Source organism: Somniosus microcephalus, chromosome 28 (genome assembly GCF_052327205.1).
Source record: "Somniosus microcephalus isolate GS21.2 chromosome 28, FLI_Smic_1.0, whole genome shotgun sequence".
NCBI lineage: Eukaryota > Metazoa > Chordata > Chondrichthyes > Squaliformes > Somniosidae > Somniosus > Somniosus microcephalus.
The window spans coordinates 8827533-8852787 of record NC_141014.1 but is presented as its reverse complement, the minus strand read 5'-3'; the positions used below and the strand labels follow the sequence as shown (position 1 = coordinate 8852787).

The 25255-nt window shown below is 49.7% G+C and overlaps 2 protein-coding genes across 2 annotated transcripts in view; both read right to left on the bottom strand.

Moving 5' to 3' along the window:
* The window catches only part of LOC147098764 (uncharacterized), a 115146-nt gene extending 110754 nt beyond the window's left edge, over positions 1 to 4392 (bottom strand). The window contains exon 1 of the mRNA XM_085969434.1: positions 4212 to 4392. Coding sequence (XP_085825560.1) covers positions 4212 to 4263 — 52 coding nt within the window. The 5' untranslated portion in view covers positions 4264 to 4392. The remainder of the gene's footprint in view (positions 1 to 4211) is intronic.
* Positions 4393 to 11982: 7590 nt separating this feature from the next.
* Positions 11983 to 25255, bottom strand: part of tcf20 (transcription factor 20) — a 28182-nt gene continuing 14909 nt past the window's right edge. Inside the window, 4 exon segments of the mRNA XM_085969433.1 lie at positions 11983 to 12209; positions 12366 to 12454; positions 14105 to 14154; positions 19306 to 19399. Of these exon segments, the coding sequence (XP_085825559.1) occupies positions 12407 to 12454; positions 14105 to 14154; positions 19306 to 19399 (192 nt within the window). The 3' untranslated portion in view covers positions 11983 to 12209; positions 12366 to 12406.

The following is a 25255-nucleotide window of genomic DNA, read 5'->3' as shown; positions in this document are numbered from 1 at the left end:
AACACCACCGCCGTCACCACGACGATCAGGACGTCAGACAAGGCCTCCTGATAGACTTAACTTGTAGTACCCTTCACCCCGCCGGACTTCACATTAAACAAGGGGTGAATGTGGTAAACCACTGTATTGTATATTGCCACCTCTGGGTGGCGCTGTGTATGGAGGCATGCCTCAGCTGACTCCACCCACCACTGTGTGGGTTTCGTTCAGACTTGTTCAGTCACTCACGAAGAAGCATGGTCTCTTCTTAGCTAATAAAAGCCTTATTCATCTCTTCTTTCGACTCATCATCTCTTCTTCGACTCATCACCTTTTATGAAGTAATTGATAAGCGTATCACATAGGTACAGCACGGGTTAGATACAGAGTAAAGCTCCCTTTACACTGTCCCATCAAACACTCCCAGCATAGGTACAGCACGGGCTAGATACAGAATAAAGCTCCCTCTACACTGTCCCATCAAACACTCCCAGGGCAGGTACAGCACGGGTTAGACACAGAGTAAAGCTCCCTCTACACTGTCCTATCAAACACTCCCAGGGCAGGTACAGCACGGGTTAGACACAGAGTAAAGCTCCCTCTGCACTGTCCCATCAAACACTCCCAGGGCAGGTACAGCACGGGTTAGATACAGAGTAAAGCTCCCTCTACACTGTCCCATCAAACACTCCCAACATAGGTACAGCACGGGTTAGATACAGAGTAAAGCACCCTTTACACTGTCCCATCAAACACTCCCAGGGCAGGTACAGCACGGGCTAGATACAGAGTAAAGCTCCCTCTACACTGCCCCATCAAACACTCCCAGGGCAAGTACAGCACGGGTTAGATACAGAGTAAAGCTCCCTCTACACTGTCCCATCAAACACTCCCAGGGCAGGTACAGCACGGGTTAGATACAGAGTAAAGCTCCCTCTACACTGTCCCATCAAACACTCCCAGGGCAAGTACAGCACGTGTTAGGTACAGAGTAAAGCTCCCTCTACACTGTCCCATCAAACATTCCCAGGGCAGGTACAGCATGGGTTAGATACAGAGTAAAACTCCCTCTACACTGTCCCATCAAACACACCCAGGGCTGGAACAGCGCGGGTTAGATACAGAGTAAAGCTCCCTCTACACTGTCCCATCAAACGCTCCCAGGGCAGGTACAGCACGGGTTAGATGCAGAGTAAAGCTCCCTCTACACTGTCCCGTCAAACACTCCCAGGGCAGGTACAGCACGGGTTAGATGCAGAGTAAAGCTCCCTCTACACTGTCCCGTCAAACACTCCCACGGCAGGTACAGCACGGGTTAGATACAGAGTAAAGCTCACTCTACACTGTCCCGTCAAACACTCCCAGGGCAGGTACAGCACGGGTTAGATACAGAGTAAAGCTCCCTCTACACTGTACCATCAAACACTCCAAGGTTAGGTACAGCACGGGGTTAGATACAGATTAAAGCTCCCTCGACACTGTCTTATCAAACACTCCCAGGGCAGGTACAGCATGGGTTAGATACAGAGTAAAGCTCCCTCTACACTGTCCCATCAAATACTCCAAGGTCAGGTACAGCACAGGGTTAGATACAGAGTAAAGCTCCCTGTACACTGTCCATTCAAATACTCCCAGGGCAGGTACAGCATGGGTTAGATACAGAGTAAAGCTCCATCTACACTGTCCCATCAAACACTCCCAGGGCAGCTGCAGCACGGGTTAGATACAGAGTAAAGCTCCCTCTACATTGTCCCGTCAAACACTCCCAGGGCAGCTACAGCATGGGTTAGATACAGAGTAAAGCTCCCTCGACACTGTCCAATCAAACACTCCCAGGGCAGGTACAGCACGGGTTACATACAACAATGATGCTAATTATGCAGTGCTTTAAAGATAGTAAAAGATGCCAAGGCACTTCACAGGAGCGATTATCAAACAACATTCGTAGGCATTTGTGTGAACGGATGAACCCTGTTCAAACCTTTATTCTGAGAATATTCCTGTGGTTGCTGGGATCCGGCAATATTAATTGACATAAATATCAATGTTGGCCTTTGGGTGGAGGCAGTTTTCTGAGAGTGGATGTGAGTGTTCATGCAGGGGAGTGGGGATTGTTCGACTGAAGCACTCTTCAGTGAGCTGCTGGGAAGACGCTCTGGTAAATGTTGGAGCTCTCCTGCTTCCTCGCCACTCTTCACGACCTCACGCTGAAGCTCCTCGTCCAATGGTGGCTCTACGTACTGTCCCCATTGCAGATGAGTGTCACACAGCTTGCAGCAAACCACAACCGTTGAGGACTCTCTCTCTGGACTGGGTTACACCGAGCCACCAGACCTGCCCAGGCAGCGGAATCATTGCTTGATGACTTCAGTGCTCAGCTCGATGAGGGCTCCAAGGTGACCCATGGATCTGACCTTAGTGCACTTGTGCCACTGTGTGGATTTGAGTGGGGTGATGAACTAAGTGTTTGCGGGGGGGGGGGGGCGGGGGGGAAGACAGCCCTTGCCCCCAGAGGCAAAGAATATGTCGGGGGAGGGATGCAGATGGAGGCTTGATGCAATATAAAATCGCAATGGCAGCTGCCAGGAAAATGGGACACTTTCAACCTGATGCACATTCGTGGAGAGGAAGCCCTTACGATTCATGAAGATAGAGGTGTTATCCAAAGGAGCCTGCAGGCTGATGTGGCTGCAGTCAACCAGGCTCTGGGTTTGGGGAAGCCCCTGCAATCTGTGTGAAGCCCAGAGCCCTATCCTGCTTCCAGATGCCATGGGGAAGGTGGTGAGCATATTTGCTTTGGCAAACATGGCATCAGTCACCTGCTTAATACAAACAAGGACTGCAGATTGACAAATGTTACTTATATCCCTTTGAGGGTAGGAAGGAGCCGAAGACAAAGAATTTGACCTTGCCTGCACCAGGGCGTGCTGGGCTTCCTCTAGCAGTGAAAGAAAGACTTGCATTTCTATAGCGCCTTTCACGACCACAAGCCGTCTCAAAGCGCTTTACAGCCAATGAAGCACTTTTGAAGTGTAGTCACTGTTGTAATGTAGGAAACGTAGCAGCCAATTTGCGCACAGCAAGGTCCCACAAACAGCAATGTGATAATCTGTTTTAGTGATGTTGGTTGAGGGATAAATATTGGCCAGGACACCGGGGAGAACTCCCCTGCTCTTCTTCAAAATAGTGGCCGCGGGATCTTTTACGTCCACCTGAGCGGCCTCGGTTTACCGTCTCATCCGAAAGACGGCACCTCCGGCAGTGCAGCACCCCCTCAGCACGGCACTGGAGCGCCAATCTAGCTTTATGTGCTCAAGTCCCTGGAGTGAGACTTGAATCCACAACCTTCTGACTCAGAGGCGAGGGTGCTGCTGGTTACAGGTCTTGTTGCAGGAGGCGACACAGCTCTGAGATAGCGTCCCTGCAGCAGTGCAGCCTCCTATCTTTTGCTGCTCAGAGAACTGCGGGTGTGTTGCCCTGGGCCTGTACACGCTTCTGGGAGGGGAAGGGAGGGATTCCCGCGAGCCTGCCTCTTCCTGTTTGATCTCCCACCAGCTGTAGCTCTGTTTCCTTCTCCTCCTCCTCCTCTTGCCCGAGAGGCCTCAGGAGGACACCCAGCGTGTTGCTAGAAGACCCTGAAGAGTTCAGAACATTCTACAAGCACTTTGAAATCGACCGAGTAGCAAAAAAAGCTGACTATGCGACAGGGGCAAAATGTCTGCCCAGACCTCAGAGTGTTAAACCCGGGGAGGAGGGGGCGGCAATATTTACCATTAAATTACCGCTGGAAATGGCGGCGTGCGGTCTTGTACTGTGCCTGGTTCACAGACGGGAGCAGAAACTGGGGGCAGCACCACAGTAGGAATGGCACTGCCGTCGGCGGGTCTTAGCAATGCCAACTGAGTCTGACTGCCACTTGCCTCTCGCTGTCTGGATCGTACTCCTCCCCAAAATCGGAACAGGCGGAAAGCAAGCTTCCACTAGACGCACTATTTTGTTCCTCACTATTTGTTGGTACAAACAGGGTGCTAAGGACACAAACCTCGGCCCCTCCACTGTGCCTGACCACCCCCCCTTCCTGTCCACTTCCAAGGACTGAAGGCCCTGGTTGCAGTACACTTGGCCTGGGCTAGTCCACTTCCATACCCGGAGAGGCAGCTTTCAGACTGGGAAATGGCCCCACTATTTCCCCGCCCCATCACAACACAGTCTGTTCAAATGCTGAATCCTACCTTGCCGGAAGTAAAGAACCAGCCAGACCAGGATCCTCACAGCCAGCGACATTCTTCTGCCTTTCTGCTCGGTTTGTGGAGAAACCGAAGAAGGAAGTTTGCAGAGTTCCTCCTTGTGGTTTTCGCCGGGTTAGAAATAGCGTCCGAGAGCATTGAGTAATGTCCCCTTCTCGTGCCCCGTCACATGACCCTGCCAGGAATTTCCCGACCAATGCACAGAGAATTTCATAAGGTAAATATGGACGAGCCCACTGAATTCGTCCATTGAAAGACCTGCAGTTCCCCAACTGCTTGTGAAATGATCCCGGAGCATTTGCCTGTATCTCCCACCCTTACATGTTGGCCAGACTGTGAGTGAGAACTTATGGCACCCCTTTTCCTGCTGCACAGCTTTACTACAAGTGATGCCTCTGATTTCCCTTCTCGATCCTGTTTATTATCTACGAGCTGGAGTGCCCGGCGGTGCCGAGGGTTTTTTGAGGGCATGTTGTTATGAAAAAAGTAGAAATAATTTTTTTATATATATATATGAGTTTGTCTGTCTGTCTGGGAAGGAGAGAGAGAGAGAGAGGGGGAGAGAGAGAGAGAAAAAGAGAGAGAAGGAGAGAGAGAGGAGAGAGAGAAAGAGAGAGAGGGAAAGAGAGAGGGAAAGAAAGAGGGAAAGAGAGAGAGAGGGAAAGAGAGAAAGGGGGAGAGAGGGAAGGAGAGAGAGAGGGAAGGAGAGAGGGAAGGAGAGAGGGAAGGAGAGAGAGGGAAGGAGAGAGAGAGAGAGAGAGAGAGGGGGAAGGAGAGAGAGAGGGAAGGAGAGAGGGAAGGAGGGAGAGAGAGAGGGAAGGAGGGAGAGAGAGAGGGGGAAGGAGGGAGAGAGAGGGAAGGAGGGAGAGAGAGGGAAGGAGAGAGAGAGGGAAGGAGAGAGAGAGGGAGAGAGAGAGGGAAGGAGAGAGAGAGAGAGGGAAGGAGAGAGAGAGAGGGAAGGAGAGAGAGAGAGGGAGGGAAGGAGAGAGAGAGAGAGAGGGAAGGAGAGAGAGAGGGAAGGAGAGAGAGGGAAGGAGAGAGAGAGGGAAGGAGAGAGAGAGAGAGAGAGAGAGAGAAGGAGAGAGAGAGAGAGAGAGGGAAGGAGAGAGGGAGAGAGAAGGAGAGAGAGAGAGAGAGAGGGAAGGAGAGAGGGAGAGAGAGAGAGAGAGAGAGGGAAGGAGAGAGAGGGAAGGAGAGAGGATAGGAGAGAGAGAGAGAGGGAAGGAGAGAGAGAGGGGAGGAGAGAGGGTAGGAGAGAGAGAGAGGGAAGGAGAGAGAGAGAGAGGGAAGGAGAGAGAGAGGGAAGGAGAGAGAGGGAAGGAGAGAGGGAAGGAGAGAGAGGGAAGGAGAGAGAGGGAAGGAGAGAGAGGGAAGGAGGGGGAAGGAGAGAGGGGGAAGGAGAGAGGGGGAAGGAGAGAGGGGAAAGGAGAGAGGGGGAAGGAGAGAGAGGGAAGGAGAGAGAGGGAAGGAGAGAGAGGGAAGGAGAGAGAGGGAAGGAGAGAGGGGGAAGGAGAGAGGGGGAAGGAGAGAGGGGGAAGGAGAGAGGGGGAAGGAGAGAGGGGGAAGGAGAGAGAGGGAAGGAGAGAGAGACAGAGAGAGAGAGGGAAGGAGAGAGAGAGGGAAGGAGAATTAAAATCCGAACTTTTGTCTGTTTTCCCACGCAGCCGGCCAGAGAAAAAAGAGATGAAGAGTCTAATTTAAAGCAGCCTCTCCCCCGCTAAAAGGTGAGAGCCGGAGGGAGATTTTGCGGGTGAAGAGGGGCGGCCGCCATTTTGTGAGGCACTAACGGCAGTTTGAAAGATTAGGCCCCGCCCCCACACACCATGAAACGCCCCCCGTGATGCAGCACGCTCCCCCCGTAGGATTGGTCAACCTTCACGTCACTCAATGCTAATGAGCGGATTCCTCCATATGATTCGCCAACCGCTAATGAGCGGATTTTTGAACGTTTTTTGTATACTGTCCGAACAATTTTTGTCTGACCAAAAAGTAAATACGCCTATGAGACTCCCCTAATCATAAGCTTTCTTTTGATATAACATATGTGTAGGTACGCTAACTTTTGAGTGTATAGCAGACAGACATACAGACAGACAAACAGACGGATGGATCCTTTTATATATATATATATATATATATATACTAGCTGAAGTGCCCAGCGGTGCCGAGGCTTTATCGAGGGCATGTTGTTGTTGGAGAGAGAGCGACTGGGGGGAAGAGAGAGCGCGACTGGGGGGAAGAGAGAGAGCGACTACGGGGGAAGAGAGGGAGGGGAGGGGGGGAGGAGGGCGGGGAAGGGAGGGCGGGGAAGGGAGGGCGGGGAAGGGAGGGCGGGGGGAGGGGGAGGGCGGGGGGAGGGGAGGGCAGGGGGGGAAGGGAGGGCGGGGGGGAGGGAGGGCGGGGGGAGGGGAGGGCGGGGGGGGAAGGGAGGGCGGGGGGAAGGGAGGGCGGGGGTGGGAAGGGAGGGGGGAGGGCGGGGGAAGGGAGGGCGGGGGGGAAAAGGGGGGGGAGAAAGGGGGGGAAGGGAGGGAGGGGGGGAGTGCCCCCCCCCGCGGTGAAGACCGCCGATTGCGGCTGTGCGAGACGGCCGGGGGGGCCGGTTGCCAGGATGACGCTTGGCCCCCCCCCCCCCGAGGTGAAGACCGCCGATTGCGGCTGTGCGAGACGGTCGGGGGGGCCGGTTGCCAGGGTGACGCTTGACGCTCAGCAAGCCCCGCCCCCCGGCCGAGCCAGAGAGAGACGCCGCATCTCAGCTCCTGCTGCGCGCGCACCCTAGCGGCGCTGGGCTGAGGCTCGGCCCTCCAGCCTTTGAGTGGGGCCGGGAGGTGCCTAGCTCGGGCGTGGGTGCGAAGGAGAAGCCGAGGCTTCGAGGCCTACCTGGAAAAATGGGGAAAGGTAGGAAAATTAATGAGATTAGATAAGTTAATTCGTTTCTAAATCATTTTTTAAAAAAACAATATGTGTTTTAAAAGCAATGTTTTTTTTAAAGACGCAGAAAGCGGGAAAAAGGAAAAGTTTGGAATCAAGATGGCGGCGACTCACCTTGGTTCAGAACGATAAGGCCCGGCCACACACGCACCGATTGGCCCGGCGGCACACGCCAGCAACCCGGCGTACGATTGGTCGAGCTCGAGGTCACTCTGTCGCTAATGAGCGGATAATGAGATGCTAATGAGCGGAACGTTAAGGTTTTTCGGATACCGCGAGCGCGATTTTAGCCCGGCCGAAACGTAAATACGCTTAAAACTGTCTCGGAAGTGTAAGCTTTCTTTGGAGGTAACGCGCGCGTAGGTACGCCCTGTAACTTTCGAGCGCATACCCGACAGACGCACACGCGATGACAGACAGAATGACAGACAGAAGTACCGATTTATATATATAGAAGATAGATAGATCGATAGTAGATAGATTACCCTCCATAAGGTCCTTGCTTAGTTACCTCCCGCTCAGGCTGAAGGCCTGAGTCTCTCCAACCTCTCCCCGTAACTCAAGTCTCGACACTGGTGAGCAAGCTCGAGGTTCCTCTCTGCACTGCCTGTGGGAGATTTCAACATTCCTTGTATTAACTAGTGCAATGGTGAACCATCCATTCTAGTTGGTGGCGAAGAAAGAATTGCATTTATGTAGAGCCTTTCACAACCACCGGACGTTCCAATGCACTTTACAGCCAATGAAGTACTTTTTGAAGTGTAGTCACTGTTGTAATGTAGGAAACGCGACAGCCAATTTGCACACAGCAAGATCCCACAAACAGCAATGTGATAATGAGCAGATAATGTTTTTTTTAGTGATGTTGATTGAGGGATAAATATTGGCCAGGACACCAGGGATAACTCCCCTGCTCTTCTGCGCAATAGTGTCATGGGATGGCAGGTTTACATAGAAGATAGGAGCAGGAGTAGGCCATTCGGCATTTAATGAGATCATGGCCGATCATCCAAATTCAGTACCCTGCCCCTGCTTTCCCCCTATATCCCTTTAGCCTTAAGAAATATATCTAACTCCTTCTTGAATATATTTAATGAATTGGCCTCAACTGCCTTCTGTGGTAGAGAATTCCACAGGTTCACCACTCCCTGGGTGAAGAAATTCCTCCTCATCTCAGTCCTAAATGGCTTACCACTTATCTTTGGACTGTGACCCCTGGTTCTGGACTCCCCCGCCATCGGGAACATCCTTCCTGCATCTAGTCTGTCCAGTCCTGTCAGAATTTTATAAGTTTCAATGAGATCCCCTCTCATTCTTCTAAACTCCAGCGAATATAAGCCCAATCGACCCAATCTCTCCTCATACGGCATTCTTGCCATCCCAGGTATCAGGCTGGTGAATCTTTGCTGCACTCCCTCCATGACAAGAACATCGTTCCTCAGATAAGGCGACCAAAACTGCACACAATACTCAAGATGTGGTCTCACCAAGGCCCTGTACAACTGCAGCAAGACATCCTTGCTCCTGTACTCTAATCCTCTTGCTATGAAGGCCAACATACCATTTGCCTTCTTAACCACCTGCTGCACCTGCATGCTTACCTTCAGCGACTGGTGCACAAGGACAACCAGGTCTCGTTGCACTTCCCCTTCTCCCAATCTATTGCCGTTCAGATAATAATCTGCCTTCCTGTTTTTGCCACCAAAGTGGATAACCTCGCATTTATCCACATTATACTGCATCTGCCATGCATCTGCCCAATCACCCAACCTGTCCAAATCATACTGGAGTTTCTCGGCATCCTCCTCACAGCACACACGCCCACCCAGCTTTGTGTCGTCTGCAAACTTGGAGATATTACATCTAGTTCCCCTGTCTAGATCATTAATATATATTGTGAATAGCTGGGGTCCGAGCACCGATCCCTGCGGTACCCCACTAGTAACTGCCTGCCACTCGGAAAAAGACCCGTTTATTCCAACTCTCATTCCAACCCGTTTAACATCTCATCCGAAAGACAGCATCTCCGACAGTGCAGCACTCCCTCAGCACGGCACTGGAGTGTCAGCCTAGATTTTTGTGCTCTAGTCTCTGGAGTGGGGCTTGAACCCACAACCTTCTGACTCAGAGGAGAGGGTGCTGCCCACCGAGCTACGGGCTAAGTAGCGGAGACTTTTGTGGACACCAGTATTGTTGTTTCCTTACACAGCAACCAAGGATAAACATAGAAAAATAGGAGCAGGAGTAGGCCATTCAACGCGATCATGGCTGATCCTCTATCTCAATACCATATTCCTGCTCTCTCCCCAGACCCCTTGATGCCTTTAGTGTCTAGAACAAATTCTAGATCTGGTGTTTAGCAGTGACCAGAGTGTTGCATTAAACCTCCATGTGGGGAACACCAGGCCAATTCTGGTCAGAATAGCATTCGGTTTCATCTTATAGGCCACTCTGAGGCTGGTCCCAGATTTTAAGAGGGCTAACTTTACAAAACTGGCTGAAAATCTGGCAAAAGTTAGCTGGGTAACACTACTAGAATTACAGAGGATATACAGCACAGAAACAGGCCATTCGGCCCAACCAGTCCATGCCGGCGTTTATTCTCCACTCGAGCCTCCTCCCGTCTTTCCTCATCTAACTCTATCAGTGTAACCCTCTATTCCCTTCTCCCTCATGTGCTTATCGAGCTTCCTCTTAAATGCATCTCTGCTATTCGCCTCAACCGCTCCCTGTGGTAGCGAGTTCCACATTCTCACCACTCTCTGGGTAAAGAAGGTCCTAGTCTTGTAATTTATTGCAGTCCTCCAGCAACTATCCATTCTGCTACTTGTCCCCTGACTCTGCATGCTCCGACATTTATTAATCTATTATGTGGCACCTTATCGAAAGCCCTTTGGAAATCTAGGTAAATTACATCTACTACATTACGCCAAGGCCTTTGCTGGCAAATTCAGAAGAAACTTCTTTACCCAGAGAGTGGTGAGAATGTGGAACTCGCTCCCACAGGGAGGGGTTGAAGCGAATAGTATCGATGCATTTAAGGGGAGGCTAGACAAGCATATGAGGGAGAAGGGAATAGAGGGCTATGCTGATAGAGTTAGATGAGGAAAGACGGGAGGAGGCTCGAGAGGAGCATAAACGCCGGCATGGAGTGGTTGGGCCGAATGGCCTGTTTCTGTGCCGTATATCCTATGTAATCCTCTGTAAATCCTTGTCTACCTCTGCAAAGAGTTCAATGAGGTTGGGCAAGCAAGATTTTCCCTTTTAAAATCCACGCCGACTACTCATTATTATAGTTTTGGTTTCTAGATGTGTGAGTAGAGCTCCCACAGCCCTCGAGAAGCAATTCACTCTGGGCACCTGCTTCTCTCACCCAGGTGCTCATATTCCATGTGTAACGTCAGCGTGCGTCAGCTGTCCATTCAACCCCCAGTGAGGGGACAGGCCCCCAGCGAGAGCCCTGTGCCCCCCCAGCGAGAGCGCCAGAACCCCCTGCCCCCCCCCCCGTCCCAGCACCCTCCCCCCGCCCCGGAACCCCCTGTGCCCTCCCCAGCACCAGAACCCCCCTGCCCTCCCCAGCACCAGAACCCCCCTGCCCTCCCCAGCACCAGAACCCCCCTGCCCTCCCCAGCACCAGAACCCCCCTGCCCTCCCCAGCACCAGAACCCCCCTGCCCTCCCCAGCACCAGAACCCCCCTGCCCTCCCCAGCACCAGAACCCCCCTGCCCTCCCCAGCACCAGAACCCCCCTGCCCTCCCCAGCACCAGAACCCCCCTGCCCTCCCCAGCACTAGAACCCCCCTGCCCTCCCCAGCACTAGAACCCCCTGCCCTCCCCAGCACTAGAACCCCCTGCCCCCCCAGCACTAGAACCCCGTGCCCCCCGAGAGCGCCAGAACCCCCTGCCCCCCCCAGCACTAGAACCCCGTGCCCCCCCGAGAGCGCCAGAACCCCGTGCCCCCCCAGCACTAGAACCCCCCTGCCCTCCCCAGCACTAGAACCCCCCTGCCCTCCCCAGCACTAGAACCCCCCTGCCCTCCCCAGCACTAGAACCCCCCTGCCCTCCCCAGCACTAGAACCCCCCTGCCCTCCCCAGCACTAGAACCCCCCCTGCCCCCCAGCACTAGAACCCCCCTGCCCTCCCCAGCACTAGAACCCCCCTGCCCTCCCCAGCACTAGAACCCCCCTGCCCTCCCCAGCACTAGAACCCCCCTGCCCTCCCCAGCACTAGAACCCCCCTGCCCCCCAGCACTAGAACCCCGTGCCCCCCCAGCACTAGAACCCCGTGCCCCCCCAGCACTAGAACCCCGTGCCCCCCACGAGAGCGCCAGAACCCCGTGCCCCCCACGAGAGCGCCAGAACCCCGTGCCCCCCCAGCACTCAATGAACAAACAAATAAAACCAGCAGCAGCAATTACTGTTGTAAACAATTTAATAACTATATATAATATAATATATATTTATATATAGAATAAAACACCCAAAATAACACTGAACATACATGGGCCGAGCTCTCGCTGTCAGACTATCCCATGTGTGGAGATCAGCCAATGGAGGGAGGAGGGGGACAGAGAAACAGGGGGAAAAAAGTATTTTAAAACCAAGACTCACCGATATATTTAAAATAAAAAATAAAATATATAATCTAGGCGACCCACCCCCCTCAAACTGAAGCCATTTACACCAGGAGATCGACCCAAGCACAGCACAGGGTGTGGGCGCAGCGCTGGGTCACCGCACGGTTAGGGGAAGGGGACAGCTTCAGCCGAATCTCCCCCCGCCCCCCGACAGCCCCCCCCACCGCAGCCTCACCCCCCCCCCCCCCCCCCCCTTGCCGGGATGGGTTGTTGTTGTCTTGTGCGCTGCCCCGCAGTTCCTGGGGTTCTGGGCTGCGAGCCCTCGGGTTCAGGGGCGTTTTTGCTCCAAGTCCATTGCTGGCGATTCTTTGAGGTTGCGGTAAACTGCGAGCGTGCCGGGGGTGAGCAGACACGCCTGTGGAGTCGCCGTCTCCGGTCGCGTAAACGTGTCGGATTCACCAGCTCCGTCAACAGGAGGACCTGCAGGGAAATGGGGGGGGGGGGGGGGGGGGGGGTCAGAAAGGGTTAGTGGGGAGCTCGGACACACTGCCACGCTCTGTACCCCCCCAAACTCACACCCACCCCGCCCCACATAGCACCACACTCTGGACTCCCCACCAGCCCCACCCTGCTCACCTGTTCGTGTTTTGTCCGTAGAGAACTGGAGGTGCTTCTGCTCAGCCTCGCTCCGACTGCTCTGTACTGCTACACTTCACAGCCCTGTGCTGGAGAGAGCAAAGCTTGCATTTGAACTCATTCCTTCCTTTACAACAGATCTTCGAAGGTGCCAGGACAGGTTAACAAAGCAGGTAATGAAGCATATGGGATCCTGGGCTTTATAAATAGAGGCAGAGTACAAAAGCCAGGATGTTATGCGAAACTTATATGAAACACTAGTTTGGCCCCAGCTTCAGTGTTGTGCCCAATTCTGGGCCCCACACTTCAGGAAGCACATGAAGACGTTGGAGAGGGTACAGAAGAGATTTACGAGAATGGTTCCAGGGATGAGGGGATTACAGTTACGTGGATAGACTGGAGAAGCTGGGGTTGCTCTCCTTGGAGCAGAGAAGGCTAAGAGGAGAATTGATGGAGGTGTTTAAAATCATGTAGGGTTTAGATAGAGTAAATAAAGAGAAACTGTTTCCAATGGCTGAAGGGTCGATAACCAGAGGGCCCAGATTTAAGCTGATTGACAAAAGAACCAGAGGCGACATGAGGAAAACCGATTTTACGCAACGAGTGGCTAGGATTTGGAATGCACTGCCTGAATGGGCGGTGGATACAGGTTGAATCGTAGCCATCAAAGGGGAATTGGATAAATACTTGAAAGAGAAAATATTGCAGGGATACGGGGAAAGAGCGAAGGGAGTGGGACTAACTGGATTGCTCTTCGAAAGAGCCAACCCAGACTCGATGGGCTGAATGGCCTCCTATGCTGTACTATTCTGTGACTCTATAACAGCACCAGGGAGGACTCGCTCCTGCCCAGAAACTGGGCTACACAAACACCAACCACACCAGCCAAACTGGGGGAGGGGGAAAAAAAAATCGTCTCAGTCTCCTCTCCCGAATCACCGTCAACAGCCCTCAGTGAGAGAGTTGGGGTTATTTGCAACCCAGAAAACTGTGGGCCCAGAACTACCCAAAGCATGGCACCAATTTGGAAATACACAGCTGGATGGGCTCAGGCAACTTGTTTAAACAGGATAGGGAGATGGGACAATTCAGACACTGGCCTTTCACCTCTGTATCTAACCCGTGCTGTACCTGCCCTGGGAGTGTTTGATGGGACAGTGTAGAGGGAGCTTTACTCTGTATCTAACCCATGCTGTACCTGCCCTGGGAGTGTTTGATGGGACAGTGTAGAGGGAGCTTTACTCTGTATCTAACCCGTGCTGTACCTGCCCTGGGAGTGTTTGATGGGACAGTGTAGAGGGAGCTTTACTCTGTATCTAACCCGTACTGTACCTGCCCTGGGAGTGTTTGATGGGACAGTGTCGAGGGAGCTTTACTCTGTATCTAACCTGTGCTGTACCTGCCCTGGGAGTGTTTGATGGGACAGTGTAGAGGGAGATTTACTCTTTACATAGAATGTACAGCCATTCGTCCCAACTGGTTGGTGCTCCACACGAGCCTCCTCCCACCCCTCTTCCTCTCACTATCAGCATATCCTACTATTTTTTTCTCCCTCATGTGGTTATGAAGTTTCCAGTTAAATACCTCTACTATTTGCCTCAACCACTCCTTGTGATAGCGAGTTCTGGGTAAAGAAGTTTCTCCTGAATTTCCTAGTAGATTTATTAGTGACTATCTTGTATGGCGGCCCCTAGTTTTGGACTCCCCCACAAGTGGAAGTGCGTTTCCTCTCGACTCACCTTGTGTTTGGGACAGTTCATGGAGAAATTCTCTTCATTCAGAAAGCAATCTGTAAAAAAAAAAAGAAATCTCAACATCTGCTGCACAGTCAGCGAACCCTCAAACAAAAAGACTTGCATTTATATAGCTCCTTTCAAGACCACCAGATGTCCCAAAGCATTTTACAGCCAATGAACCCCACCCCGGGCAGTCAGGGAGCTGGGAGTGTGTCACGTGGAATGACAGTTACAGGTTACAAAGTATTCACAGCACAGGAACAGGCCATTCGGCCCAACTGGTCCAGGCCAGTGTTTATGCTCCACACCAGCCTCCTCCCACCCTTCATCATCTTAACCCATCAGCACCTCCTCCTATTCCTTTCTCCCTCATGTACTTATCTAGCTTCCCCTTAATGCGTCTATGCTATTCGGATCAACTACTCCTTGTGGTAGCGAGTATCCCATTCTAACCACACTCTGGGTGAAGAAGTTTCTCCTGAATTCCCTATTGAATTAGTGACTATCTTATATTTATGGCCCCTAGTTCTGGTCTCACCCACAACTGGAAACAGCTTCTCTACGTCTATCCCATCAAACCTTTTCATAATCTTGAAGACCTCAATCAGGTCATCTTTTCTCTAGAGAAAAAAAGAGTCCCAGCCTGTTCAATCTTTCCTGACAAGTATAAATTCTCAGTTCTGGTATCATTTTAGTAAATCCTTTTTTGCACCTTCAGCAGTGCCTCGATATCCTTTTTATCATATGGAGACCAGAACTGTTTACAGTATTCCACGTGTGGTCTAACCAAGGTTCTATACAAGTTTAACAGAACTTCTCCGCGTTTCAATTCTATCCTTCTAGAAATAAACCCTAGTGCCTGTTTTTAATAAATGGTCTTGTTAACCTGTGCCGCTACTTTGAGTGATGTGCATCTGTATCCCCAGATCCCTCCATCCCATTTAGACACCTACTTCGCGAAGGAGTATGTGGCCTCCTTATCCTTCCTGCCAGAATATATTACCTCACAATTATCTATATTGAAATTCTTTTGCCAATTACATGCCCATTCTGCAAGTTTAAGGTCTTCCTATATTTTGTCACAGTTCTTCTATGTACAGGAAACTTTGGTTTATCTGGAGGTTGTATGTCCGGAATACTCGATCTAACGGCAAAAATCAGGAGCCGTTTTCTGTAAGTTTTTTTTAGTTCTCGTTCTTTTTTTTCCCCCCCAGTCAGGCACTGCAAGGTCTGTAGCTATAGCAACAGCTTCAGCTAGAGACGCTTGCAGCTGCAGCCGACTCTTTAGAAGCTGTTGCTAAGCAACAGGTGTTTGTTGTCAGATACGGAGATGAATACCTCCGTATGCTTCAACATTAACTTTGTATGTCCGGCAGTTTTGATAGATAGGCAACACGTCGGTCCCGTCGGTGCCGGATATCACAAAGTTTCCTGTATTAACTATACCCCCCAATTTGGTGTCATCTGCAAATTTTGAAATTGTACTTCCGATTCCCGAGTCCAAATCGTTTACGTAAATGGTGAACAGTGGTCCCAGCACCAATCTGTGTGGAACACCACTTACCCCCTTCTGCCAGTCTGAGTAAATACCTTTAACCCCTACTCTCGGTTTTCTGTTTTGTAGCCAGCTTGCTATCCACTCTGCTACTTGTCCCCTGACTCCACATGCTCTGATCTCAGTCAGGAGTCTACTATGCGGTACCTTATCGAAGGCCTTTTGAAAATCCAAATATATTACATGTACTACATTACCCTTATTTCTGTTACTTCTTCAAAGAATTCAATACGGCTGGTCAAGCAGGACCTTCCCTTTTGAAATCCGTGCTGACTATTCTTTATTATATTTTGTTTCTAGATGTTTTTCTATTACATCTGTGAGTAAAGATTCCATTATCTTTCCTACCACTGACATTAAGCTAATTGGTCTGCAGTTCCCTGGACTTGTTCTATCTCCCTTTTTAAATATAGGAATCACATTAGCTCGCCACCAGTCCTCTTGGCACTATTCCCTTTTGTAATGAATGTTTATATATATGTAACAGTGTCTCTGCTATCTCTTCCCTAACTTCTTTTAATATGCACGGATGCAATCCATCTGGACCAGGGGTTTTATCCTCTGAGTTTGATTAGTTCATCAATTATCTCCTCCCTTTCTATCTTAAATGTCTTTATATCCTTTTTGATCGTCTAGTGCCATGTCCACCCTGTTAGTCTCCCTGGTAAATACCAAAGCATAGTAATGATTTAATATTTCTGCCATTTTGCTGTCATTACCTGTGAGTTTATCGTGTGTATCCCTTAGTGGTCCTATCCCAATTTTTCTTTTGTTATTAATGTGTTTGTAGAATATTTTACTTTTTATATTCCTTGATAATGTAATTTTGTAGTTTCTCTTTGCCTTCCTAATTGTTTTTTCAATGTTGCCCATATTTCTTTGTGTGTGTCATTACTGGCTTGTTTGTTCTTGCTTTTTAGTGGGATATATTTCTCCTAGACTCTATTAATCACCGTTTGAAATGTTTCCCACTGCTGTTCTGTTTCTTGGTTTGTCAATAATTTTTTCCAGTTTATTTTCCCTAGTTCCATTCGCATCCCCTTAAAATCAGATTTCTTCCAATTATTACTTTGGTCTTTGTCTTACTTATGTCCTTCTCAATTTTTATCTTAAACCTTATTATGTTGTGATCACTGTTGCCTAGATGTTCCCCTACATTTACTTCCCTTACCTGTGCTGGTTCATTTCCCATTCTAGATCTACCAGGGCTCCCTCTCTTGTTGGGCTTTTTACATACTGGGTAAAAAAGGAGTCCTGCACACATTGTAAAAACTTAATTCCCTGAACCCATTTCGTTACCTCCTCTTGCCATTTATTGGGCGTAGTTACATAAGAAATAGGAGCAGGAGTAGGTAATTCGGCCCCTCGAGCCTGCTCCACCATTCAATAAGATCATGACTGATCTGATCTTGGCCTCAGCTCCACTTCCCTGCCCACTCCCCATAACCCTCGACTCCCTTATCGTTCAAAAGTCTGTCTATCTCCACCTTAAATATATTCAATGACTCCGCCTCCACGGCTCTCTGGGGTAGAGAATTCCACAGATTCACGACCCTCAGAGAAGAAATTCTTCCTCATCTCAGTTTTAAATGGGCGACCCCTTATTCTGAAACTATGCCCCCTGTTTCTAGATACCCCCAGGAGGGGAAACATCCTCTCAGCATCTACCTTGTCAAGCCCCCTTAGCATCTTATATATTTCAATAAGATCACCTCTCATTCTTCTAAATGCCAATGAGTATATGCCCAACTTCTCTTCATAAGTCAACCCCTTCAACTCAGGAATCAATCTTGTGAACCTTCTCTGAACTGCCTCCAATGCAAGTATAACCCTCCTTAAATAAGGAGACCAAAACTGTACGCAGTACTCCAGGTGTGGTCTCACCAATACCCTGTACACTTGTAGCAGGACGTCCCAACTTTTACACTCCATCCCCCTTGCAATAAAGGCCAACATTCCATTTGCCTTCCTAATTACTTGCTGTACCTGCATGCTAACTTTTTGTGTTCCATGTACAAGGACCCCCAGATCCCTCTGTACTGCAGTATTTTGTAATCTCTCTCTGTTTAAATAATAATTTGCTTTTTTATTTTTCCTAACAAAGTGGATAACCTCACATTTTCCCACATTATACTCTATCTGCCAAATTTTTGCCCACTCACTTAGCCTGTCTATATCCCTTTGCAGATTCTGTGTGTCCTCTTCACAACTTGCTTTCCCACTCATCTTTGTATCATCTGCAAATTTGGCTATATTACACTCAGTCCCTTCATCCAAGTCATTAATGTAGATTGTAAATAGTTGAGGCCCCAGCACCGATCCCTGTGGCACCCCACAAGTTACAGTTTGCCAACCTGAAAATGACCCATTTATCCAGACTCTGTTTTCTGTTAGTTAGCCAATCTTCTATCCATGCTAATATATTACCCCGAACCGCGTGAGCTCTTATCTTGTATAGTAACCTTTTATGTAGCACCTTATCGAATGCCTTCTGGAAATCCAAATACACATCTACTGGTTCCCCTTTATCCACCCTGCTCGTTACATCCTCACAGAACTCCAGCAAATTTGTTAAACATGATTTCCCTTTCATAAAACCATGCTGACTCTGCTTGACTGTATTATGATTTTCTAAATGTCCTGCTACTACTTCCTTAATAATGGACTCCTGAATTTTCCCAATGACAGATGTTCGGCTAACTGGTCAATAGTTTCCTGCTTTCTGTCTCCCTCCTTTCTTAAATAGGGGCGTTACATTTGCGGTTTTCCAATCTGCTGGGACTTCTCTAGAATCCAGGGAATTTTGGTAGATTGCAACCAATGTATCCACTATCTCTGCAGCCACTTCTTTTAAGACCCTAGGATGCAGGCCATCTGGTCCAGGGGACTTGTCCACCTTTAGTCCCATTATTTTAGAGTACCTTTTCTCTAGTGATAGTCTTTAGTTCCCCCCTCCCCTATAGCCCCTTGATTATCTATTATTTGTTCAAAGTCTCTGCCATTTCCCCGTTTCCCATTATTAATTCCCCAGTCTCATCCTCTAAGGGACCAACGTTTACTTTAGCTACTCACTTCCTTTTTATATACCTGTCTTACTGTCTTTTTAAAATATTTCTCGCTAGTTTACTCTCAATCTATCTTCTCTCTCATTTTTTTAGTCATCCTTTGCTGGTTTCTAAAAATTTCCCAATCGTTTGGCCTACCACTAATCTTCGCAATATTGTATGCCTTTGTTTTTAATTTGATACCATCCTTTACTTCCTTAGTTAGCCACGGATTGTTCATCCTTCTCAAAGTCTTTCTTTCTCACTGGAATACATCTTTGCTGAGAGCTTTCAAATATATCCTTAAATGTCTGCCACAGCTTATCCACCATCTTACCCTTTAATCTATTTTCCCAGTCAGCTTTAGCCAACTCTGCCTTCATACCTTCGTAATTGCCTTTATTTAAGTTCAGGACACTGGTTTGAGACCCACCTTTCTCACCCTCAAACTGAATTTGAAATTCTATCATGCTATGATCACTCTTTCCTAGAGGATCCTTTACTCGCCTCTCCTGACTGACCAGCCAACTCCGACCCTCTGACCCATCACCATGAAGCTAACTCCCCTCCCATCCAAGCCATGCCCAGTCCTCACCCACAGTTACCTGCTTCCATGGCACAGATGTAGTGATAGTTCAGTGGGCACCCCTTGCAGTAGCAGCCCAGGGTAGCGCCAGGTTCCTGGCAGTGTGAGCATTTCTGGGGAAGACGAGAGGGCAGAGAAAAGCGAGAGTGTGTTAAAGTATCGGAGTGGGTTGGAGTGAGAATGTGTGGCCGCACCACATGGCCTGAACCAATCTCACTCCAGCGAGCAACGTGACTGCAGTGGCCCTTTAAAAACTTCTACAACACCGGCAGATTTGCCCCCACCCCGGCTCAGGTTCATGCTCCCCATGCCAAGATCACGGCTGATTTGCCAGGGTCAGGGTTCACTCGGTGGCACCGTCTCTGTCAGGTAACCCAGATCGGATCGGGGCGAGGGGGTGGGGGGGCGGTAATGGCTATGGGACCAGCCGAGATGTTTACATTTTCAGATCATGTCCAGTTAGACTGGGTGAGGAACAGCTGCCCTCGAGTCCATCCCCTCGGGTACAGGTTCTCCATTTATTCCCAGCACTGACCGTGTGGGGGGCAAGAGAGTGAGTGAGCTTAAAGATTTCTAACAGGAACTAGGTGCGAGGGGGAGGGAAGTGACCAGCGGATGGGAGGGGTGAAGGTGACTGGCAGATTAGGCTAAATAACGAACCAGAGAGTGGGGCATAGTGACTGATAGCAGGCTTTCTCATAATAGTCCACTGGGATTGAGCAAGGAAAAAGGAATTAAACTCAATTTTTAAAGCCATGTCACTTGGGAACAAATCAGACTCAGATCAGGTGGGTACAGGTCTGTCACTGTGTAACATTGGGGTACAGTACAGGTACTGTATAACACTGGGGTACAGTACTGGTGGGTACAGGTCCGTCACTGTAGAACACTGGGGTACAGTACTGGTGGGTACAGGTCTGTCACAACGGCTGCAGGGCATTCTGAAGGGGGAGGGTGAACAGTCAGAGGTCGTGGTTCACATTGGGACCAATGACATGGGTAGGAAGAGGGATGAGGTCCTGCAGCAAGAATTTAGGGAGCTAGGTAGCAGATTAAAGAGCAGGACCTCAAAGGTTGTAATCTCTGGATTACTCCCGGTGCCATGTGCTAGTGAGTATAGGAATAGGAGGAGAGAGCAGATGAATGTGTGGCTAAAGAGTTGGTGCAGGAAGGAGGGCTTTAGTTTCCTGGATCACTGGGTCTGCTTCTGGGGAAGGTGGGACTTGTACAAGTCGGACGGGTTGCACCTGAACCAGAACGGGACAAATATCCTTGCGGGGAGGTTTGCTAGCACTGTTCGGGGGGGTTTAAACTAACTTGGCAGGGGGATGGGATACAGAGTGGAGCGAAAATAGGGGGTGATGTACAGCCAAATATAGAGGAAAAAACAAGTCAGACTGGAAGGCAGAGCAAATATGTAATGGCACAAGGGAGTAGGGCAAGGCTGAATGGCATTTATTTTAATGCAAGGAGTCTTACGAATAAGGTGGATGAACTGAAGTTGTTGATGAACACATGGAAGTATGATATTGTTGCTATCACGGAGACATGGTTGAGGGAGGGGCAAGACTGGCAGCTCAATATTCCAGGGTATAGAATCTTCAGGCGAGACAGAGGGGTGGTAAAAGAGGAGGGGGTGTCGCAATATTAATTAAGGAGTCAATTACTGCTGTAAGGGGGGGGAATGATATATTAACAGGTTCCTCTAATGAGGCCATATGGGTTGAACTTAAAAACAAAAAGGGGGCTAGCACTTTGCTGGGAGTGTACTATAGGCCCCCAAACAGTCAGGGGGAGATAGAGGAACAGATATGTAGGCAAATCTCAGAGAAGTGTGCAAATAATAGGGTAATAATAGTGGGGGATTTCTGTAGTGTATGTGCTTTAAGTCAGAACTACTTTTTACAGCTCCTGTATACTGTAGTACCGGCAGTAACCACACCGGTATATAAGCTGTGCGCATGTCTCTGTACCCCAGTCTAGAGATCACCCTCCTCCAGTAAAGACCTGTTGTTTGTTTATGTACAGCATCCATGTAATTATTTATCCACTGAACCACGGATCTAACAGTGGCGACGAGCGTTGATGCGAATCTACCTGCAACATAAAAAAAAAAAAAAAATTGTCGAGTCCAGGAACACGGGCGTCGACCGCGAGCAACCGCCCAGCAGTCAGGCAGAGATCCAACGTTGCTGGGGAGGCTGTGGAGAGCCGGGCTTGGCTCCCCAGCCACAACGAGCAGTAAGAGACCGACGACAGGTCCAGAGCAGACCCTTCCCGAGCAGTGGCGGCTGGAGCCGACCAACGGCAGAGAGAGAGATCCGTGCAGCGTCGACGGGGTAAGAAAGAGGGTGAAGAGAGCAGGGCGCAGCCGGGGATTGATCACCGAGCAGCGTAGAGAAAAAAAAATACTGCAAACCAGAGAGAGGGTAAGAAACAGCCGGGTTATAGACTGAGCGGCGTCGACAAATATCAAGAGAAGAACGCGCAGAGCACAACCAGGGATCACGGGCTGATCAGGGTCCGCGGGGCGAAGCAAGGGGAGGCGCCATTGAGCCGTGGAGAAGCAGGGAGAGCGCGGGAGGCGCCATTGAGCCGCGGAGAAGAAGCAAGAGAGCGGGAGATGCCATTTTGCGAAGCCGCAGCGGAGAAGACGGGTGAGCGCGGGAAGGAAGGAAAGCGCGGGAGACGCCATTTTGTGCCAGCGGAGAAGAAGGGGAAGCGCGGGAGGCGCCATTGGTGATAGTTAACGCACAACCAAGGATGCCGAAGAGTGGCAGTATCTCTACGTTCGACAATGAAGTCGAAGATTGGGCGACATATGTGGAACGTATTGAGGTGTACTGCAGGGCGAATGAAGTGCCAGATGCTAATAAAGCACTGGTTCTGTTAAATTCCATGGGTGCAAAAACTTATGGGTTACAGCGAAATCTAATAATCCAAGAGAAGCCGGTAAACAAGGATTTTGGAAGCATAGTAGAAATCCTACAGGACCACTTAAGCCCCACACCACTGCTGATAGCAGAACGATTTAAGTTCCATAAAAGGAACCAACACAAAGACGAAAGCAATGCTGAGTACCTAATGGAACTGCGCAAGCTATCGAAATACTGCCAGTTTGGAGCGGGACTAGCAAACACGTTAAGGGACAAGTTTGTGTGTGGGCTACAAGTGAAGGAACCCAGAAACGGCTTCTATCAGAAAAGGACCTTACGCTGGACAAAGCTTTCAATATGGCAGTATCACACGAAGCAGCCGCAAGGGGCGCTGCAGAGATACAACGGAGACCGCAAGAATACGGCACCAACGAAATGACCTATGGAACAGGGAAGTGTTATCGCTGCGGCAGAACAACACATGACCAGAAAGATTGTTGGTTCAAGGACCAAGTGTGCAGACAGTGTGGGAAAGCAGGACACATAGCAAGAGTCTGCAGGTCTGGGAAGAAAACCAACAGTAAGAAATCTCCACAGGAGAAGTACAAAAAGGTACACCAGGTGATGGACAGTGGTTCAGATGAACAGAAAAGTGACACAGACTCCGGAAGCAAGGAGCTGGGTTGTCTGAAACTACATAATGTAACCGAAATAGAGGATCACCAGACTATCTGGGTTACACTCAAGATAGACGGAGTCCAAGTGGAAATGGAATTGGACACAGGGTCAGCTCTAACAGTCATAAATCAAAGAGACTACAAGCGGCTATTTTCACACATACCCTTGAAAGCTACAGAGATTGTCTTGAAGACGTATACGGGGCAAAAAGTCTACCCCAAAGGAAAAATAAGGGTGAAAGTGACATATAAAGGTCAGGAAATACCTAAAATGGATATATATATATTGCCAAATGGAGGACCACCACTGCTAGGACGTGAGTGGATCCGGAAGATACATTTAGATTGGCATTCCATACAGGCACTGAAGGTGGAGGCCAAAAAGGATGACGACGTCACACCTGGACGACTGTGAAAAATGCTAACTGACACAAGTGTTCCAGGAGGGACTAGGAACACTAAAAGGAATAACAGCAACAATTAAAATAGAGGAGAATGCAAGCCCAAAGTTTCTGAAGGCCAGACCAGTGCCTTATGCGATCAGACCAGCGGTTGAAGCAGAGCTGGAAGGGTTGGAACGTTCAGGAGTACTGTCCAAAGTGGGCTGGAGCGAGTGGGCTACACCCATCGTCCCTGTAATGAAGAGGTCGTTGAGTAATACGCCTGGGGAACCAAAGAAGGTCCGCATCTGTGGGGATTTTAAAGTGACAGTGAACCCAGTCCTTCACACGGTGCAATATCCGCTTCCACGAATTGAGGATATTTTCGCCTCGCTATCTGGTGGTAAACGCTTCACCAAAATTGATCTAGCCCAGGCGTACTTGCAAATGGAGGTAGAAGAAGCTTCGAAACATTACCTTACGATCAACACCCATAAAGGTCTCTATCAATACAACCGGCTGGTGTTTGGAGTAGCCTCGGCTCTGGCTATCTGGCAAAGGGCGATGGATCAGGTCCTGCAAGGGATTCCAGGGACCCAGTGTTATTTGGACGACATCTTGGTCACGGGCGAAAATGACGGTGATCACCTCGCTAACTTGAGAAGGTGCTCGCCAGATTAAAGGAATATGGGCTACGAGCTAATCGCCACAAGTGCGAGTTTTTCCAGAAACAGATCTCGTATTGCGGCCACGTCATCGATGAAGAGGGGTTACATAAGTCCCCTGACAAGATTGAGGCAGTAGTCAAGGCTCCAGCACCGGAAAATGTGTCACAACTGAGGTCGTTCCTCGGGCTGGTAAACTATTACCACAAGTTCTTACCAAATTTGTCTACGGTACTACACCCGCTGAACACCCTACTGCAAACAGGGGTACCATGGAAGTGGGATGACGAACGTAGACGAGCTTTCCAGAAGTGTAAAGAATTGATCACATCAAAAGAGGTGTTGGCCCATTTCAACCCAGCACTACCAATTCGTTTGGCATGTGATGCATCACCCTACGGCATTGGAGCGGTGCTGTCGCACAAATTCCCAGACGGGTTGGAGAGGCCAGTGGCCTTTGCGTCTCGGTCACTAACCTCAGCCAAGCGCAACTATGCCCAGATTGACAGGGAGGCCCTCAGCCTAGTATGGGGAGTAAAAAAATTCAACCATTATCTGCATGGGCAGAAGTTCACCTTGCTGACTGACCACCAACCACTTGGCTCCATCTTTAATCCTAAGAAGGGCGTGCCAGTAATGACTGCACAGCGGTTACAAAGATGGTCCCTGTTTCTAGGGGCGAATCAATATGAAATAGAATATAAAGGCACGAAACAGCATGGGAATGCTGATGGGCTATCGCGCCTGCCACTGCCTACGGTGGAGGAAGCACCAGCAGTGGACCCTGTCGAGATATTTTATTCGTCGATAATTGAACGATTGCCAGTAACAAACGCGGATATAGAGGAGACCCGCAATGATCAGACGCTGTCACGGGTATATGAATTGACGGTGAGGGGATGGCCAACACATGGCGACTCACTGTTGCCAGCATTCTCATCCAGAAGAGAACAGCTGTCAGTATGCCAGGGGACAGTGATGTGTGGATCCAGAGTGGTGATTCCACCCAAGTTAAGGGAGAGAGTGCTAAAGGAGCTACATGAAGGTCATCTGGGGGGAGTGAAAATGAAAAGCCTTGCTAGGGCTTATGTGTGGTGGCCGGGAATCGATCAACAAATCGAAGACCTAACTATGAGCTGCTTAGGATGCCAGAAGGTCCAAAATGCACCACCACATGCCCCTCTACACCCATGGGAGTGGCCCTCCTCTCCATGGCAACGGGTGCACATTGATTTCGCTGGTCCATTCATGGACTCAATGTTCTTAACAGCAGTGGATGCTCATTCAAAGTGGCCTGAGGTGATAAAGATGTCTTCAACCACTACAGAGAAAACGATTGCAGTCCTACGGACCATATTTGCCAGAAACAGT